The 21,013-nt window shown below is 44.2% G+C and overlaps 1 protein-coding gene across 2 annotated transcripts in view; it reads left to right on the top strand.

The window, feature by feature from the left end:
- Window positions 1–21,013, top strand: part of LOC135902942 (centromere protein I-like) — a 100,074-nt gene that overhangs the window by 65,245 nt on the left and 13,816 nt on the right. For both annotated transcript variants that reach the window (XM_065433279.2, XM_065433277.2), the window contains exons 9-13: window positions 2,990–3,113; window positions 5,909–5,982; window positions 13,273–13,455; window positions 14,052–14,128; window positions 17,326–17,479. In XM_065433279.2, coding sequence (XP_065289351.2) covers window positions 2,990–3,113; window positions 5,909–5,982; window positions 13,273–13,455; window positions 14,052–14,128; window positions 17,326–17,479 — 612 coding nt within the window. The remainder of the gene's footprint in view (window positions 1–2,989; window positions 3,114–5,908; window positions 5,983–13,272; window positions 13,456–14,051; window positions 14,129–17,325; window positions 17,480–21,013) is intronic.

Genomic DNA, 21,013 nt, shown 5'->3' with positions numbered 1-21,013 from the left:
CAGTACATGGAACCTATAAACGTGATTGCTGCTGGAATTGCACCTTTAATTAATAACCTCAAGTTATCAACTTGCTGTGCATTGACGGCATAAATGCTAAAATCCTTAAGAACACCATAAATCATTCCAGCAATATCCTCTGTAACATATTTGGGCAATCATTGTCTGCCGGGGAAATACCCGATGATTGGAAAATCGCTAAAGTTATTCCCATTTTTAAATCCGGTGATAGAAATCATGTCAGTAACTATCGCCCTATATCTCAAACCTGTATCACATGCAAACTTCTTGAGCACATTGTCGCATCAGGCATCGCACATTACCTTGAATGCAATAACTTATCTTTCCCAAACCAGCATGGATTTAGGAAAGGATATTCATGTGACACATAGTTAATAGAATTCACCAGCGAACTTTTTCTAACATGGATAAAGGTTTCCAGACTGACTGTATTTTTCTTGACTACTCCTAGGCATTTGGTTGCATTCCACACTCCTGCCTAACAGCTCAACTATCGTCGTTGCACTTACATTCTTCAACGATCTCATTGTTGTGTAATTTCCTGTCATTTTGTGAGCAGTTCACCGTCATCGATGGATATTCATCCGATTTAACTGACGTCTCCTCTGGTGTTCTCCAGGGCAGCGTCTTGGGTCCATTACTGTTTTTAATCTACATCAATGACCTGCCGTCTAACACTACTTCAACCATTAGACTTTTCGCAGACAACTGCATAATATATAGGAAAATTAGCTCACCCTCTGAACACCTTGAACTTCAGAACGACTTAGATCAAATCACTAACTGGTGCACATCGTGGCAAATGTCACTGAATCCTGACAAATGCAGAACTGTGACTTTTACCCGCAAAAGATGCCTTCAGCCTTCCCATACTCACTAAATTTTAAACCTTGTGTGCATGCGACTTCATACAAGTACCTTGGCGTATATCTCACTATCAATCTTTGCTGGAAACTCAGATTAATAACATGACCGCCAAAGCATCGCATACTCTTGGCTATCTGAAACGTAATCTTCGAGATGCCCCACTAACCACTCGAAATCTAGCCTGTCAGACTTCTGTTTGGCCTGAACTTGTATTCGCCTCGCCCATATGGTCACTGCATCAGGCTTATCTAATACAATCACTTGGACGAATTCAGAACCGCGCGGTACATTTTATAACCAGGAAATTTGACCAACAGACTAGCGTTACTAACCTGAAGTTCTCGCTATCACTCCCGACACTAGAGCTGTGAAACGTGGTAGCTTTGCTCTGTCTCTTTCACAAAATAATTCATAGTCAGCATCCTACTACCCTTCCCCTTACCGAACCACATCGTACATCCCGTCTTTGTAATAGCCACAGATTGAGGCGCATATTTGGCCGAACCACGGCTTTTAATTCATCAGCACTTCTGCGTGCCATAAGCTACTGGAATGATTTTCCTGATCACATTGTTGCCGTTCATGACTCTGCAGCCTTCAAAGAGCAAGTACTGCTCTGGTTTTCTTAGCTGTTTCACTGCCTTGTACTTTGTTAGTCACCCTTTTAGCCGCCATTTCAATGTTCCTTCAGAGATTGCATATACTGTGCAATATTTTTCTGGTCTTATGTTTGTAACTTTATTATTTCTCTGTGTCCTGTGAAACTGTTACCCATTGTATAATGGTGCATGAGTGGCTTTTTTTGTATCCTTCATTTTTTGTACATGCCCCCCTCACACAATACTCTTATTTGGAGCCTGTAAGTATTTTGAATGAATGAATGAATGAATGAATGAATGAATAAATAAATAAATAAATAAATAAATAAATAAATAAATAAATAAATACAGTTGACTCTCCGGGGGGGGGGATGACTTAAATTATGGAGGGGGAGGGGGCAGGCTCTCCCAGTCCCCTCCCAGAGTTCAAGCACTGCGTATATATATCTTTTTGCACTTCTGTTTTTGTTTGAGGTTACCCTCTGATGACTGCTGTGGGCACTAAGCACGGTCAGCCATGACGGCCAAGATTTACGGCACTGCGCAACACAACATGTTAACTTGGGTGCCGTGAGCCATGCCGATGCATTGCGCTCTACCCCATCTGCACCGCATGTGCTGGCACTCATAACCACGCTATTGTGGCCCAACCTCCTTTTGATTTCTTTATAAGTGATTACTGACAAGATATCCACGAGCAGTGTTCTGGGAATTTGTGAATTCATTTTTACTGCTTAAACGAAAGTCGAGATTTGGTGAAGTTTTTCGCTGCAAGTGCAACTTCCATATGTCATCGCTACTATGATGTTGAAGTTGAAAGAAGCTATCTTTGACTTGCTGAAGAAAGGGACAAATTCCCAACGAAAGGAGCTTACAGATTGAAACTAACAGACTACTTTTACTATAGATAAATGTGTTTTCGAGGATTGACAAAGCTCCTGCAAAAGGTTTCGAATTTAAGTAGCCAACTGATTTTTCTCAGTTGCTTGCACTTACCTGTGGCACCACCACCTACTCCATAAAACTATGTAAATATTCTGTGATAAAACTGACTTGTACGACCTCTGTTGAACCAATTCATAACGGTGACCTAAATTTCTGGCACCATACAGGATCTTGCTCGATGTCTTGGACATGATGTTTAAGCGATTTCACAAAACAGAGAATGTGGCAGCTTCTGTAATTTAAGTTGTCACTTCACATCCATGCGATTTTAAAGCAAAGCTTTCTTGCGTCATTCAAAGGGTTTCTTTGTTGCATTGATTGCATTGCGTGGAGAGCAGTTCCACTCGGTGAACATAGCTTTCGATGTCATACCAACCTGGACTACAGCTGAGGTTAGGCTGGCAAGCATGGACATAAATGGACATGAAAGCTTTGCTCATTCTTATAATTGCAAGCTTCACATTGTTTAAGGCCTTCAGCTGTTGTGCCACCATGAAAAAAAAAAGAGAGAGAGAATGCTTGACCTGCTCACAGAATGTGTGTTTCTGGTCCCCAAGAGGCATCCCCTTGACCTGATGACCGTGCTTTTGAATCCGGAGATATTGAAGGCCATGGCCAGCGAGGAAAAGCATCGCCAGATGGACTACTTTCAGAGCCACTTGCGGATGGCACTCAATAATGGTGAGTTGTTTGACTGCTTGAATTGCTTCATTCCCTTGCAACGGTGCCTTGTGCCTTAAATATTAAGTTAGGTTGGTATGTGACGCTAAAAAATGCCAAGTATGTACATGTATACATCATTATCGATAAGCTGGAAGCTTGGTAAGCCAGGAAGGACTTAAAGATTAAAGATGACTGGCGAAGTCAACTGAACATTCCCACACGAGCTCTACATGTTCTCATGCACATTAAAAGGACCCTAAAATTATTTTGCCAATGGTGTAACAAGCTTACTAAATCGGCAGGGTAATTCATTCTGGTTAGGAAGGAGCCCTAACTTTGAACTATTTTTTATCCCTGAAACCTTTAACCCTGCAAGGGACTCTGAACCACATTTTATTGAAGTGTAGAAAGGCATTTGAGGCGAAAATATGCTATTTCATAAATACTTTGCTGCGAAAAGTACTTCAATGCGTTCAGCAGAAGCAAAGTTAATGGCAATCAAACATGGCCTCCGCTGTGTTCTCGTTCCTTCTCCAATGCCTTGCACTGCAAAGACTATGGCGGAATGGGGTATGCCCACAATGCTCCACCTTCTAAATTTCATCATGGCATGCAATTCAAATTTCATTTTGGATGTTAAAATAGTAGGCACCACAACTTACGATTTTGGTTCCTACGACACGCTAAACATAAGCCAAATCCGATTGTCCTCCGCGAGCTGCAGCGCACTTAGCCACTGGACTTGTGGCGGCACCGCATGGTGGCCGCAGTATCTACACTACATAGCTGACTACAGCTACCAATAGCAGCCACATGTGGGAATCTGCTTTATTATGAAATAAAGCGTCCACATGAGAATGAGGAACAGGCTTCTGTTGAAAAGAGCATTTGAGCGAAAGGTGACTTCACGCTCCACTTGTCACTCGGGCAAGCGATACGATCGGCTACCCATGTTGCGTGATCGGGAATGCTTGAAGCATACCGCTGCATTAAGCTTACTTTGAATAGCACACCTTTAGATAGTAATTTGTGTACCCTTAAAAGTAAGTACAGATATACACTAAATGTAGATGTTTCTTCAAACCAATGGCGTACTTCTGCCTGAGAATGCAGATCGTCTACTACAGCTTGATAGGATGCGGAGGGAGTTCTCACATGAGAATAGGAGCAGCGATGTCTTCTTTGATGGCAGGAACATGAACACTATATTATGCTCGTCTTGCACTGCAGGTGTGTGCAGGGAATAAGCTGCAGCAACTACATGCTGTAGATGACACGGGTGCTTCATGTCAATGTCAACACCTACTTCCTTGATCAGCACAGCGATCACCTGCAGTTTTGAAAAGAAAGGCGATTTTAGCTGTAACCGTAGGTTCAGCATTTGTCAGAGTGCAGGTTTCGTACATAATCTGCCTAGAATGGTAGCAGAAAAGTGCCCTAACTAGCTGAGATACAGAAAAAAAAAGTTGTGAAAGCAATTAAACATGCCTTACAATGCGTCAAAACTTCAGTCAATGAGCCGCCATCTTGACTTCGGTGTAGTGGTACCGTCTCCGCTTCCCATGCAGAAGGTGTGGGTTTGATTCCTTATGTCAGTGTACCTTTTTCTTTCTTTTTTATTCTAGAGTTAAGGAAACATTATATGTAGCCATTTCACCGCATTCACATGTTACAGCACCACTCAATATTAAGTAACAACTACAAAGAAATCTTACGAGCAATCGTAAACATATGTATTGTTAGATGTGTACATGTTATCAGGCGATTATCAAATTGAAATAGCGGAAACAGCTACTTTTGTAGTTTGTACACGTATATACGCCCGCAGCAGTGCGGTAGCAGTTGTCTTTTTCGTCTCATGCAGCGCAAACCAGAGAACACTGTGTGCAATGCTGCCTCGTGAAGTTTATCTTTAAATTTTGCACGATGTAGCCCACGCTTAACGAGAAAATCTGCATAGAAAGGAGACGTGGAAACCCACTCAGTTTAACTAGGCCGAAAGTAGACAACACTTGTGTCACTGCATAAAGGAGGTGGCACGTAGTGATGTCTGCATGGCGTAATATACGAGGGGGAATGCCGCGGCTTGAGGGGAGGGTAATACTTAAGCACTCGTACCTGTGTTATCGTAGGGCGCTGACATGAAATTCTTGTAAAAAAGTATTCCTTCAGAGATACCCTTGGTGTCTAGATGTACAACTAAAACAGTTTCAGGGACCCTCTAACAGCATTTGTCCAGGGCTGCCAATCATTTACCTACAGAAAAGAATAACCGCATTTGAAATTAAGCGTACATTCTTCCTGGCTACCTTTGCAGATGCTTATAAATAACGGACAAAGTAGAACGTAAAAATGCAATGAGATCTGTGACATTGGTGGGACTTCACAAGTGCAAAACTGAGAAATAGAACTAGTTTCGCCTTCAGTTTGTCTACTAGTAATCAACCTCTTTGTGTTGTAGAAATGCATATAAATTTTTGAAAGAATGCTCTATCAATATTAACATTTATGATCCATGTTATGTGCTGCCTTAAAGTTGAAGTTGTGCTACAATTATTTGGTAGTTAATACAATAGGCCTAATATACCATGCCCACAGGGTTGTGTAGTATGGATAATTAATATAGTTGGCATGTCATTATGTGTGTTCTGTTGGCACCACTCATTAACAGAAGCCACTGTAGTTTTCCCTCAAATTGCCGGAATATACAATGAAACCATGGTGGTGACTATGACGTTGCTTTAATATCGCAGTGATGTTGATGTGTGCTTGTACAGTTTGTCTTGCAACAATACCACGTTTTGACTGTGCAGTGTTCCGTAGCCCGGAAACTGATAAGGGCAGGCATTTCCTCAAGTCACTGGCAAGCATGGTCAGCATACTACAGGTGAGATTGAAGGCTCCTTTAGTACTAAAGGGAATTCGAGTCAATGAGTTACTGCATTTAACCCTTTGTGTGCCGGGTGCTTTTCCAAGTACAACAATTTCAATTTCTTTCCAAGTAGCACATTAGCAGGCTTTAAATTCAAATTCTATTTATTAGTGATATGCTGCTGAACATGTATAAAATAAATCTAGACCTTGGAGGGAAAAAATTTTGACTTGTAGTAGTAATTTATTATATTAGTTAATGCTACTCGGGCAGCAGATAGCCTCTTCATTGCTGTCATTGTTCCTTGAAGACATTGTGTAACAAACATGAACGTCTTCTGAATCAGAGTTCGTAAGAGACCCTTCAATTTCTGCATCAACAGAAGTTCTTGAATTCCTCCATCATTCAAAATATGCCAGTGTGCAGTGTTGGAAAGTAAGAGACATGAGCAACACTGACAGTCAGTAAGTTTTGTCATGTCACCTGTTGTTTAAAAGCAAAGCCTACCATACAAATTTTGTTTTTAACGTCCGAATATTAGGTGGGGCAACCAGTCTACGGATGTTCCACATTCTCAATTTATCTCTGGCATGACCAGGGCTGTGCGTTGGTGGCCAAGCGAGTACACTCGGTCATGGCACTTCAAGGTGGACGGCAACGAAAGTTCACGTCGGCTGCATAGTTAATAAAAGAGTAGCATGTACAGTGATCTCTCGTTAAGACGAACTCAGTTAAGCTGAATTCTCTCATATAACAAACAGCATGGGAATGTTTGTTTGGTTTTCCATAGACTGAATGCAAAAAAATCTGCTTAAGACGAACTGCCTCAGACATTCTCTTTGGTTAAGACAAACATACTGAGTGACCGCCTCCCCTACAAATCCAGGGGTGCGCGCATAGAGGCACCCTACTGGAGGCCTATGTGCAGTGGTGAAAACAAGAGGAGGAAATAAAAAAGTTACAGTGACATTTCACTTCGTGAATGCGGGTGACGCACAAGCGCATGGGTGCTATAGCGCACGCGAAGCTATCGGCCCTCGGTGCGCCTAGACGCCTACACTGTCTGCATCATAGATTGTATTCAAGACAGGGCTCGTGCAGCCATGTCATATGCAGCAGCCGCCAGAGTAGAACGCCCCCTTGTAAACGTTCCCTTACTAACTACATTAACATGCATAATGACAGCGCGCGTAGGTAAACATGAATACACCACACTCGATAACTGCGAATGGTCGCTGTCAAAATGCTGGCGTGAGGGATTGCTGCGGCAGCAGCGAGCGAGATGAGCTTTTTGCTGTCTCTCGCTTTAACAAAAAATGAGCAGCAAGAACGCAGTGCGCGGAAAGCTACGAGCCATTGGCTCACCTAGACTGTGCCCCTGAAGCAGATTGCTTTCAAGATAAAGCCCGCGCTTCCTCCCCCTTTTCCTTCCTTGCGCACATGAGATTAAGCTGCCTTTGTCGTCTCACCATTGCATGCTTTCACTCGCACACACAGCGTATGGTGTGTGAGGACTGTGTTATCACGAGACGAACCCGGTACGTCCATATCGCAAACAAAACCTGTAGCAACTGCTACTGGAGGTCAACGCAACGCGCCTCTGCCTACGTTCTTCCTCCACGACCTTTGCCTCGTTTCTCCTTCCACACTTTGCCCAACTTGACCTAGCCTTTCCTCTAGGTAGCGTTGCTTTGCTGCACATTCAGCACGCTCCTTCGTAGTTTCACTAGCTAGGAGCCGGCACCGATAACCTGTGAGGTGGCAGATGCCTTCTTGAACTCCTTAGTGCCCTAGGAAACTTCTTCCTGCAGCACAAAGGCATAGAAAGATTTTTTAAGCTTATTAGATGAGGTGACGTCGTTTGTCGCTGCTCGCCGATTTGCACAGAAGCGGCAAACATCCATCACGGACTAGATGAAACCAAGCTAGAGTGCCACTTGAACACAGTTTTTTATTGTGTTTAGCTGAATAAATGCTATTTATGTCGGTTTTTCCCCCATTGCAACTCTACTTCATTTGCCGTTTTGAAGTAAGATATTTAGATGCACCTGATCATGTTGCCATTTATTCTTCTGACAAGATGAACTTCTGATAAGATGAACAAATTTTCATGGTGCCTTCCGGTTCGTTTTAAAGGGAGTGTACTGCATACTACTGAAGTAACTTATTTAAAGCAACAGGGCGGGTAATTGTCTAAATTTCCTATTAGCAGTATTTAAATAACTGCTAAGCAAACAGTGCATGCGCCTTGTGGTAAGCGGAAGTGACGAATGTCGCCTCAGAGATTTTTCACTGTGCCATGGGCAGCCGTGGTCAGTGTCTGAACCTTGGAAGTCATGTCAATAAGTCAAGTGTCATGCATCATGCGTTACTTACGGAGAGCGGTAATGGTGGCATTCTTTTTTTCAGTTATAGTATCAATGCCTACTTTTGCAAGACCTTTGTAGTGTGTCAACTCGTATTTAAAACATAAATGTTTAAAAGGAGGCTGCTCTATATTTACACCATCTGAAATTGGGATTACTGTGCTGTTCAAAGTTTCGTTACACCTGGCCTTCTATTTGTTTCTTCGTTCATTTGTTTACCTATTACAAACACCCTCAATCGCCGAAGCTTTAAAGAGGGGTTGGAGTTGCAATTGAGAAACCAACCCAAAATTTAGAAAAAAATGTGGCATCATTATACAACTGTCAAAGATAAAAAATAAAAGAAAACACTGAACAACACTAGCTGTAACAAACAGTAAATATGGCATTACACTGAAAAAGAATAGTGCCTAGTAAAATAAAGGAGGAAAAAGAAAACAAAAACAACAAAAGCCACCAGCAGCTAATGGTACGCCAGATGCATACATATGTTACGTTGCATAAGTCACATATGAAGGTGTATTTACAATATTTACAAGCGAGGCAACGATGCATAAACAAGACGGCTGTTCAGACCGATTCTACCACTACATGTCAAATCGTCTTCTGACTGACGCCGCTCTTGGTTGCACCGTAACATAACCCCCGCCTGTAAAGGTGCCATCTCAGCACTAATTATAAGGGAGGTGAACACGCGTCAAAGTAAGGCTTCAGCCTGGACACATGCACAGTGTCCGTGAGGACATCGAGTCCAGCATAGTGATCTCGTAGTTCACATCACCAAGCTGACGCAGTATCGTGTAGGGCCCTGTGTAGTGCGGCAGCAGCTTTTCCGACAAGCCCAGATGGCGGAATGGTGCCCATAGGAGGACAACGGAGCCAAGAGTAAATCGAACATCCCGATGTCAGCTGTCATACCGGATTTTTTGCGCAGCCTCAGACTCAGTGAGCCGAGAGCTGGCAATCTGACGTGCCTTGTGAGCCCGGGCAAAGACTTCTTGACCATATTCAGAGGGAGTGTTCATCAAGAAAGGAAGCAGTGTGTCAAAGGGCAAGAAAGGGCGGCAGCCAAGCGGAAGTTAAAAGGGTGAAAAGCCAACGGTCTCGTGATGGGAAGAATTACAGGCAAAGGTCACGAAGGGTAACGTGCTGCCCCAATCACTGTGGTTGTCGGCAACGTACATAGACAGCATTTCTGTCAGCGTGTGATTGAGCCACTCCATCAGTCCGTTTGCCTGCGGATGGTAGGCGGTGGAAAGCTTGTGCGCGGCATAACAGGAGCGAAGTAGCTTTTGAACTACTTGGGACAAGAAGGTGCGGCCACAATCACTGAGGAGCTGCCGTGGTGTGCCATGATGGATGAACACGTCATATAAAAGGAAATCCGCCATCTCAGTTGCACAGGTTCTGTGCAACCGGGTCGTGTAATTGTGTACCGGGTCGCGTAATCAGTCGCTACAACAATCCAGTTATTGCCAGATTTCAACGTCTGAAAAGGGCCGAGAAGATCGAGACCGATGCGATAGAATGGCTCTGAGGGCACATCGATGGGATGAAGATGTCCAGTGGGCATCACAGCAATTTTTTTGCTTTGCTGACAGAGCGCACAGGCTGCAATGTAGCAATGCACAGAGCGGTACAGGCCTGGCCAGTGGAAGCGGCGCTGTGCACGGTCATAAGTGCGCGAAACACCAACGTGGCCCACAGTAGGGGCATCATGCTACTGCTCAAACACGGATGTCTGGAGATGGCATGGTACAACAAGTAAAAATTCGGGTCATTCAGGGCGTAAGCTGCAGCAGTAAACAACGTCATTGCGGAGCACGAACATGCTTGCATGCATGCTTCCATACATGCATAAACAGGCTCCGAATGTCCAGATTGAGATGATCAATGAGAACAAGTAAGCAGTCATCAGTCCATTGTTCAGTGCGTATGTCATGCAGATTAGAAATGGCCAGGACGCAAGAGTCGGTGTCCGCCTAATCGGAGGTCTAGCGACGAAAAGTACTTGACTCCGTGCAAGCAGTCCAAGGCGTCATCAATACGCGGCAAAGGGTAGACATCTTTGCGTGTGATTTTGTTGAGGTGCCTGTAATCCACACAAATGCGCCAACTGCCGTCCTTCTTCTTGACAGGGACAACAGGGGACGCCCACAGACAGCAAGACGGTTCAGTAACGCCTTTCGTCAAGATCTTATCGACTTCTTATTGTATCACTTGTCGTTCATCATACGAGACATGTTACGGCCAGCGGCATATTGTATCGGCATCTCCAGTGTAAATACAATGGGTAACTGCTGATGTCTGGGCTAAAGGGCGGCCGTCCGGGTAAAAAATGTCGCTGTAAGTTTCCAAGAAATGGCGGTGATCAGCAACTTGTGCTGGAAGATCAGGTGCAATTATCTTGCTAAGTTAATCTGTGAGAGTTGGTGAATCGGAGGTTCCTGCAGAGGGCGATGGAATTTTGGCGTCAAGAGCCAATATCTCGGAATCGTTCACAGGCGAGATGTCACCCAAAAACATGCCTCTGGAAAGAATTTGAGTCGAGCAGTTAGTTATGGAGAGGGAGCGAAGTATGATGGTCTGTAACAGTGAGCAGGGCATGGGGAATGGCCAAATTTCTTTCAAGCAGTATGTCAGCGCTGGGACATAGTACATAGACGCCATCAGGAACAGATAGGAATGACAGTAGGGTGACGTACGTAGTGGCTTGAGACGACGGGCAGATGTCTTCGGGAGAGCATAACCATGGTTGTGTGACTCGTGGACTATAGCAACCATGGGGCAGTTCAAGCTGAATGACACTAGTCGTGCAATCAAATAGGGCTAAATGGGACGATAAAAAGTCTAAGCTGAGTATAACGTAAGGGCATTACTCCAAAACAGCAAACAAAACGGTCGTTAGGTGCCCCGCAATGCCAATGCGAGTAGTGCACTTCCCAAGCAGGGTAGGCGTTTTTCCATTGGCGACGTGGAGGGTGCGTGATGTGGTGGGTGTGAGAGCTTTTTTCAGGTGTCGGCGCAGTTGGGCACTCAATACGGATACATGTGCGCCAGTGTCAGTGAGTGGTGGGACACTTGACGCGATCGACTAAAATGTCCATCAAGCTCTGGTCAGCAAAGTAGTGAGAGGGTTTTGCGGTCGAGTCGTCAATGCAGTGTCACTTCCAGGAGCTGCATCGTTTAGTTTTCTGAAGATGGGCGTCAGGGCTGCATCAGGAACAGTGGGCGACGAGCCTGCGCCAATAGGGACAATGGTCGACGAGCTGATGGCGAACGGGACTGGTGGCATCAAAATGATGACGTGGGACTGTTCTAAGGAGCATGAGCGTCATTGTTTGGCTGTTGCCCATGGAGGCTGGTAACGATGCTTGCTCTGTTCGTGGCGATAATAACTGGTGAATGGTGGTCGCAGAGGGGAGGAGACAGTATGGTTGTTACAATGGCAAGCAACATGACTAATATGCCGGCAGGTAAAACAGATTTCCCAATTGTCTGCGGTTTGTCACTCGGCTGGATGTCGGTAGCATGCAGGATACCATGGACCGGTCAGTGGACCTGGAGCATGAGATAGCTGTGAAGCAGTAATGGCACATACAGAATGAACTCCAAGATAAGCGAGTTCTTCGCAGACTATTGCCTGCACAAATAATGCTATAGCCAAGTTTGTTCGGTTCACTGAGACGAGAAAAAAGGCTGCAAGAGCCATGACTTTAAGTTCTCGCTGCACTATCCATGTCAGGCCATGTGGTGATGTTCGCTGCACTCCTAGCGTGTCATCGCAAGAGGATGTCGCAGCTGTGTTTGGCAGACGTGCAAACAGCGTCGCAGTGTGGCAGCTGGTGGCCTGTTCAAAGCGTTGACTCTCTTTGATAATGTCCTGTACTGTTTCACAATTTTTGCACATGAGCAGGTTGAAAGCACCATCAGCGATCCCCTTCAGTGCATGCCCAACCTTGTCTGACTCGGCCATATCGCTGTCGGCGGTACGGCACTGAGCCAGCACATCCTGGATGTAAGAGACGTATGATTCTGTGGACGTCTGGGCGAGGGTCACTAGTTCTTTCTTAACATCGCTCTTCCGCCCGGCGGGACGGCCGAATAAGTCCCTCATCTTCTGCTTGCATGTGTCTCAGTGATTAAGCTCTTCCTCGTGGTTGTCATACCACACCTTCGCCGTGCCTTGTAGGTAGGAGACCAAGTTACCCAACATAATCGTCAGATCCCCTTTGTTGTGGGCACTTATACACTCATACGTTGCGATCCAGTCTTCCACATCGAGGTGGTCGGTGCCAGAGGACATTCCTTGATCCTGCGGCTGAGCCAGCACAACCGTCAAGGTTATAGGCGTTAATGTAGGCCGTGCCATGTCAGGTCCTGTTCCGTGTGATGTTGTCCTGTACGAGGTGACGACCACTTTGGAGCTCCGTTGTTGCCACACTGTTGCCAGACAGCTCTTTATTTCAGGTAAAATTAGGAAAACTGTAGGTTTTTTGCAGAATAACGCTGAAACAAAGCTATGGAAACACAGCATGCGTAAAAAGGGGCGTGTCGCTGGTCGCTTTGCTTTCAGAATGTTTTCTTTTTTTATTGCTCGATATAAATTGCACAAAATGAAGTGTGATGCTGAAAAAGATGCAGGAAAGCATGTACTTTCATGTTTAAAAAAACAAAAAAATCACTTTTTTTATGATATTTGCTTACTCTGTCCCCTTAAATTTATAAAACAAACTTGGAAAAAAATTGACAGTGTAAATTTTCAATCGATTTGCATAACGAAAAAGTACACCTTTACATACATCATATTGAAGAACTGAACAAGTGCATCTTGCAACAATCTAATGAAATCTAGGGACTCTTTGTATACAATTTAGGGTAAAACTGGCTTAGGAGGTCGGTAGCATTGCTACTGATGACCTTCTGTTCCTGTGTTCAGGAGAACCCGCCTGCTGTAGAACAGTGGCTCATGGAGTGTGTGGGCCTGTGGGATGCGGATCACTACTGGGAGCCGATCTTGGCCCTCATATCCAGCTTTTCACTGACCTTGCCCAACCACTTCTTTCTTTGCATCTGGGAGCCGATTGCCCAGATTCTCTTCTACCAGAGCCTCGAAATGCAGGTAGGGCGGCAGTTGTTGTGTGCGGGTTGTCAAAAGATTGTAAATTGGGGCTTTTTGGCCATTCATCTTCATAACCTTCAGTGCAAAAAAAGACGGGCACAACTGAGAAGCACACATAGACAGCGCCGACTCCCAACTGAATCTGTATTGCTTGAAGCGTAAACATTCAAGGAAGATACGCATGTGCAACAGGGAACGCAAAGAATGACAGGAAAACCCTGAGGGCAGTTTGATGCTAAACCAATCGCACGAGGTAAGAGCCCCTTGGGTGGTCAAAATGATATGAAACTTTCCACGATGGTATCTTTCATAACCTTGCAGATCAGTCAGTCAATTAACCAGTCATCCAGTAGGCAATAAAGACACTTTGATACAACCTTTTATCTCAGTATCTGTTGCTTTGAATCTTTTATAACTTAATTATAATACTATAATGAGTCATGGGGCTAGGCTTCACATAATGTAGGAAAATATCTGGTGATTTGCTTGGCTCAGAGCACTTTGGAAGGGCACTTCAATGTTTGGGAGCTAGATGTGCCTTAAAAGAAGCCTCCGAACCACTCGCTGTCCTCATCATACATTGTGTTGTCTTACAGGTGAATATATTCCAGTGCTTCACGGAGCTGTGTCGCTTCTGGACTCTAGTGGAAGTGCCTCGCTCTCGAGGGCGCAGGTCTGTACTACCTTTGTTTCAGCATCTTTCAAGAAACGTCTTTAAAAATGCGTGGTTCTTTTTCTTTCTTTTTTTTCCATTTCACATGTCTCAATATTACCAAACAGTGGAGCATGCACATGGCTTTCAGTAAAGCACAGTGGGGCTCAGTGTGCCGTATTCTTGACCTAGTTGCTCGGTGGTTGAGTGTGGCCAGTGAAGCAGTGTTTGCAATAATGTGTTAAGGCCTTGTTCTTTTTTTCCGTAAACAATTGAAACTTGATCGTTATTGCAGCGTTGGTCACTGAATATAAAGTGAACGTAAATTTACGTGCTGGTCCTGTTCTGTTAAACCACTAATAAATTATGAATTCACCGCGAACAAATTCCAATGTGCTGGAAGCTATCTTGATTGCTTGGAATGCTCCCTATCGCCTTGGCAATCTTTGACGTACCCAGCAACCGCCACTTGTGTTGACAATTGCCAACTCAGTGGGAGTCATCTACAAGACTCTGTGCAGCATAGTGGCACATTCTTACTAGCAGTGCAAAAGATTTCCATTCACTGCATTACAACTGCATCAAGCTTATGTCAAGGTCCCAGGTGCCGGGATATTTCTTTGAACATAAGAACTACGAATGTGCTTTGGTACTGTGTACTGTTCCATGGCGCAGGAGGTTCGATAATTGAGTCAAGAGAAATGGTCTTTCATTCTGTGCATACTCCAGCTACTTGGTCATGCGGTCACTGTTCGCTAGGACATAAACACAGGCAATATTACACTAACTTTTGCTGTACGAATACGAACATACGAACTGTACGAACTTTTGCTGTACAATAACTGATCTAGTCGCTCATCTCGAAAGCTAGACCAGCGTTCTTTAGCATATAGAGTGTGTAGCCAGAAAGCAGCAAATGGCATCAAGGTCTGAAATTCATGTGTTTGACTGTCGTTAAGTGCCCCCATAGCTATTTTGTTTTATCAAGAAATTTCTTACCCAGAAAGCTTACTTCTTTATTGCTGATTGAAAATATACTTGTTATATAAAACATGTTTTTAATGCAAAAAAACATTACTCATAAAACAAATAGAAGGGGGTTACTGAACTTTATTTTTATTCTATTGCATATTATAAGTGCACCAACCACCTGCTGCTAATCAACAAAAATTATGGAAAGAATATATACAAACAATTCAGACAATTCAAATATCAAACAATTCAGCTGGCAAGCTTACAGTAAATATTTTACTGGATACAAAAAAAAGGAGACAGTGGTGGCTTTGACAGAATGTTATTCACATAAATTTTAGCCCACAAAAGTGCACTTGTGGTGTTGTCCTGCAAGCCTTCCTCCTTGTCTTCTCTGTTGTCTGCGGCGCTGCTGACCTCACTCGTCGTCACGTTTGTCTTCGATTCCTGAAACAGTATGATGATGGTGTCTGAACCATCATCTTCGAAAGAAGACAATGAAGAAATTCCTCCTGTTCCGGAAGACGGGCTGGCCCAACGTTACTAGACTGGCTTCAGTTGTAAAACTCCCCGCACGCGCGCTTACAGCCGCTGTCGCCACTTCTTTGACAGCCGCCAGAGGGCAGCGCTGTTCCATCGGGCTCCACTGCAGACGCCTCGTCACAGCCTTGAGCTCGTGCGCACGGGCAGTTTGTGCGTGTTTCACGCTCGCTGGCGCTCTTCCTTGTCCGAAATAGCGATACCACGAGAAAGCGGTATCCTCCTACAGCAATAAGATTTATCGCGCCAGTTCGTTAATACTGAAAGAAGGGTAAACTGCACGAAAGGAAGAAACGCATACAGCGAAGCACAGAAGCTGCGTTTCTAAAGGCCGTGTGTTTCTTCCTGTCGTCTTAACGTTTCGCGCAGTTTAGGCTCACGAGCCTGAATATCTGGCCAAAGTGCGTGATTGTAGGATGATCTTCATCCCCACCGAAGCTTCTCACCACGCCAAAGAAGCACTACAAAAAAAAAGATGAGGTCGGTCTTTGTACACACAAACAAAAAAAAAGTGGATTTTTCATTCCGTGAAGATGCTTAATCAGCGAAGCTGAAATGTGCGGCTCCTGTGTTTATCACTAGGTTAATCCCGAGGGTTCTTTAAAGTACACCATTACATGCCTGAGCTCTACAAGTCTTAATGCACCAATTGTGATACATCCCTTAACGTATATCATTTACTCTGGCCGTGCTCGCAAGCTCACATAAACTCCGAACCAGACAAGCGCAAGTTTGAAAAAGCAATCCGGAGCGAAGAACTCGCTCCCCAACTCTGGGCCGTAGAGCAGTGGCACGAGCGCGTGCCGTGGATTTCGCAGAAAGTTCCCAGTCGGCATGAGGAATCGCTCTGTTTCACGCCGACCGAAGCGTCGCATTGCTGGGAGCACAGGAAAAGTGATGCGCCGAACTGTCGACATCGTTCCGGTAGCGGCCTATGCAGCCAGGTACGCAGCACGTCGGCATCGTCTGCTGATACTCTTAAGAAACTCACCGGAGGCTACAGTTCCACAGATGACATGCTTGCTGAAATTCGCTGTCAACAACGAACCACAGAATAAATACACCAACGCTGCACCGCGTGCTTAGTCCGGCCCGCCCGCGTAGCCGGCTAGTGAGGAAGTGAAGCCGGGCGCGACTGCAGCGCCACGAAGGCCCGGGCCGGTGGCGGTTCCGCGCAACGGCGCCGAGTTTTAAAACTGAAGCTAGTCTAGTAACGTTGGGCTGGCCATACATGCATCGCCCCCATCAGACGCCATTTTGAAAACGTTAGTTGCCCCACGAGAAACGCACTCCAGATATACAAGAAAGAAAGAAATCAACTGGCACATATTGCCACCTGCCTACTGAAATGCCAGTTAAGCCACGGACAAGCGCCTCTTGACCAAAATGCTCAAGGAGAGAAGAAATACCGTAAAGATGAGCTTCACTCTTCCTAAACACTTTGGGGATGCAAGTGCTCTGATGAGGAGGGCTTGTCCAAAACAGTTAAGGGAATATATATGTCTGGCCGTGCCTGAAATATTGTGCAATGTTAAAACTTCCGAGTAGTTATGTTATTGCTTTTGAACTGTCTCTCAGTCCTGTGACTTGGTGGAATAGTCGCATTGGTGCAATAGCTGCACTACTATTTGTACCTTAATAAATGTTTTATAGTGACCCATTGTTGCTTCTTGTAAGGCTGTCTGTAGAACTGCACTTTTTTGCAGGCATTCCATATTCGTCAGGACCTATGGGAAGGAAATCATGAATGCATTGGAGCGCCTTATTACTGACCTTGGGCGTGTCGGCATGGCGCTCGTGCAACTTCACCCGAACAGGCTTGTCGAAGTCCTGCTGCCTGTTTTCGAGCTTTACTCCATGGTGAGCCTGTCTTCTGAGATGATCACTGCGCTTGTCCAGCGTGAGATCATGTCCTAAGGCTGACTGTGCAACTTTTTTGGTGCACAAACTTACAGTAATGTAGCTTATTGAGTCTTTTAATGACTGCTCCTTTGTAACACCAAAGGAGCAGTCTTTGTGGTGTTTAACGGGTTTAGGTACTGTTGTCAGCAATAGTGGTTCGATTGTGGAGAGGAAGAGAGGAAGTGTGTGGAGGAGGAAGCTTGGAGGAGAGGTTATAATGTGTGTTTATTGGTTAGCATGAGTGATGATTCAATATCCGCACATGCAATACTTCCAGCGATGCCCTTTTAATGCACCCAAAAGCGTCGTACAGCTAAACCTGCTAAACAACGCGCCCCAGCGCAGTCGATACTGTTGAAGCATGCTGGATCTATGCCACATGTGATTGTGACCCTGTAGGATATGGTGATAATGATGATGCAATCATTGGAGATGATAATAATGGCAACTTGTTAGCATACCCTTTGAAATGGGGCAGTGACAGTCACCTGCCTGCATGAGTTAATCAGATATGCTTTATACGTGCTTTTCTAACTACCAATAATGTGGCTGTTTGTCAGTGTTGGTAAGGAATGACAAAAATCTTTTAGTGCGCAACCAAACGAGGGTGATGAAAGAAAGCAGTGGACACCCAAGTGCTACAACAATTTATTGACACCCAGAAAGCAGTATGTAAAGGCTTTTTTGGCAGAACATCACGCAAGCACAGTGATGTTGCAGGTATTGTAATTCCTTTGAAGATAAAGCAATGGAGGACTTGGACACGCAGATATCTCCTAAATTATCAATAATCCATGCCTCGATAATTTCATGCGTCATTTGGCAGCTGCTTCTCATGGCAATAGTGCATTCTTGATAGATCAGCACGCAACTCAATTTTTACCAGAGTCTATGCTTAGGCCGTAACTGGAAACAGCGCTAAGATCATTACTACTTCGTGCTTCCTAAAATGCACATCAAGAAACCCTCCACACTTGTCCGCCACATTTCTACGATGTTCATGGAAGCAGTCATTTGCACACCTCCCATTCTGACCTATATAAGTCTTACCACAAGTAATTGGTATGGTGTATACAATTTATTCCGTACATTTCACGAATTCGTGTGCCTGCTGTCTTCTTTCACCATCCTCATCTTGTCGTGTGCTTAAGGTTTTTTTTGTCATGGTTCTTTCTACAATTTTTGTTTTCTGTTTTCTGGTAATCTGTTTTCTCTTCCTCAAAACTTCTCTATGTACCTTGTATTGCTACCTATACTTGTAACGGATCCAATTGTATCAATCTCTTACTTGCTTTTTTACCACTGATACTCTAAACCTCTCTTGCTAATCTCAGCTGCTGACCGGTTGATGCTTAAGTCCACTTTAAATCCATGTGCTTCTAGAACGTCTACCTCACCTATGGGTCTCACTGGCAGAATAGTCACATTCCATTAGGATGTGCTGACTTGTCTATGGATTTTTGCTGCAGCAGAGAAATGGCTCATCTTGTTGTGAATATTTGCTCCAGTATGTTTTTGTCTCTAGGCAACCAGCTCGAGCCACAAATAGCAAGGCACTGCCCTTTGTGCTACCATGCAGCTTTTCCCTTCTAATTTCTTGTCATTCTTGTAAAATGGCATGGTCTTTTTTGTTTCCACTCTTTGCATGCATTTAACATTGGAAGCATGAAATAGCATAGACAGAGGAAAAGAAAAGTGCATAATAAGCCCCCTCTGTTTCTCTCACTTTCTTTTTGATGACTCCTGTTTGTCTATTTACACTTTCAATTGCTTTCTACATGGCTGCCAACTTTCTTGACCTCTTCCTTTATTCTATGTTTACACTTTTTAGGTACAAATACTAGTGCACTTTAGCCGCCCATTTGTTGTCATCCATGATCTTGAGTGTTTCTTCAAAACTGATTTTGCTCTGCGCTTCTCTGGCTTCAGAAGTGGCCCAACCCATGCCACCCTGCCCTGCCTCATTTATAGTTTCGCCATGGGCTGTTAAAGTCATCCGGCCTATCAATCTTTACAGAATGGCATTTGCAAGCGCTAGTGCTAGTATCATTACTTCTTGCCGGGTTCCACACACCACCTCATAGTATTTATTGTAGCCCCAAAGTGCTCGATGTTTCATTATTGCTGCAGTCCACTCCCTCTTTATTTTTATGTTATCTTAGTGGGTGCTTGAGTAAGCTTTTTCTTTATTTATGTACACACTGAGGTATTTATATTGCTTCACTATAGGTACAACTTGCTGTTGAATTCATGCCACGGAATCACTTATATTCTCATTAATGTTCACGATTCCCAATTTCGCTGTGCTAAACCCAAGGCCTCGATTTTGTCGCTGAATTGCCACACATATTTGCAAGCATCTGTAGATCTCCTGCATTGTCTACTAGTAGTACCATGTCATCCATGTACATCAGACCTTCTGTTGTACCCTTTGCCCATTATAAATATAAGATAAATCAAACCTCAATTCACTGTGTTCCAGTTGTCCTTCTATGCTTAACATAAAGTGTGAATAACAATAGAGACAGAGGACACCCTTGCTTCAGTCCTTGATGAATTGCCACTACTTCATTACATTTTCGGCCTATCCCACACAATTTGTACTCAGCTTTCTCTATATAGTACATGTCCCTCAGCAGCTTCACAAAATCATCATCTATGCCTTTGTGCTTGAGAATATCCCATAACAATTTCCTGTCTACGTTGTTGTAGGCTCCCTTAATATCTAGAAATGCTATCCATAAAGGTCAATTCTGAGCTACTAAAATCTCTATGCCCCTAGTTAGTACAAACATATCCGCTAAGCGTCTGCCTGGCCTGAACTCATTCTGTAGTTCCCCCAGTACTATATCATTTTTCTCTACCCACTTCGGCAGTTCTAATTTTATGGTTTGCACTGCGATTCTATATATATGTAACCGATGTTACTGTAACTGGCCTGTATGAGCTTGTCTTAACCTTATTACTTTTGCCTTTGTGGTTGAGGTTCATCTTGCTTTCACGCCATCCAACTGGAATTTTCTTCTCGTGACTGGACACTAACCAGTACCATCTAGTAGCAGCTTGAAGAAATTAACCAGCACTCGAGTGTGGCCTCTGATATTGCAGTGGCATGCCAGTGCAATTTTGGTGTGATTCTATTGTTTTCAGCATGCTATGTCCTTGTATAACAAACCTCAATACAACAGAATTCTTGATATATAACGAAGTATTTAACTTTTTATAACTTCTTGTCCATAGAACACCGTGTATTTAGAAACTCTACATAACAAAGTACTTTAGACACAATTTCAACTTAATGAAATTTCACTACTGCCACGAAGAAATACCGAGACAATAAATGGAAACTTCCGCGGACACAGATGGTCAAATGGTTGAGTTGTTATTTAATGTTATTGCACATGGTGCTTCCGCACCACGTGTGTGCTGTCTGCAGCACAGAAATGGTCAGCAGCAGTGGAAACAACTAAGGGATTTCCAGCATGCACCACA

Source organism: Dermacentor albipictus, chromosome 3 (assembly GCF_038994185.2).
Source record: "Dermacentor albipictus isolate Rhodes 1998 colony chromosome 3, USDA_Dalb.pri_finalv2, whole genome shotgun sequence".
Lineage (NCBI taxonomy): Eukaryota > Metazoa > Arthropoda > Arachnida > Ixodida > Ixodidae > Dermacentor > Dermacentor albipictus.
Note: the sequence above shows the minus strand (reverse complement) of the source record. Positions and strands in the feature narration are given on the sequence as shown.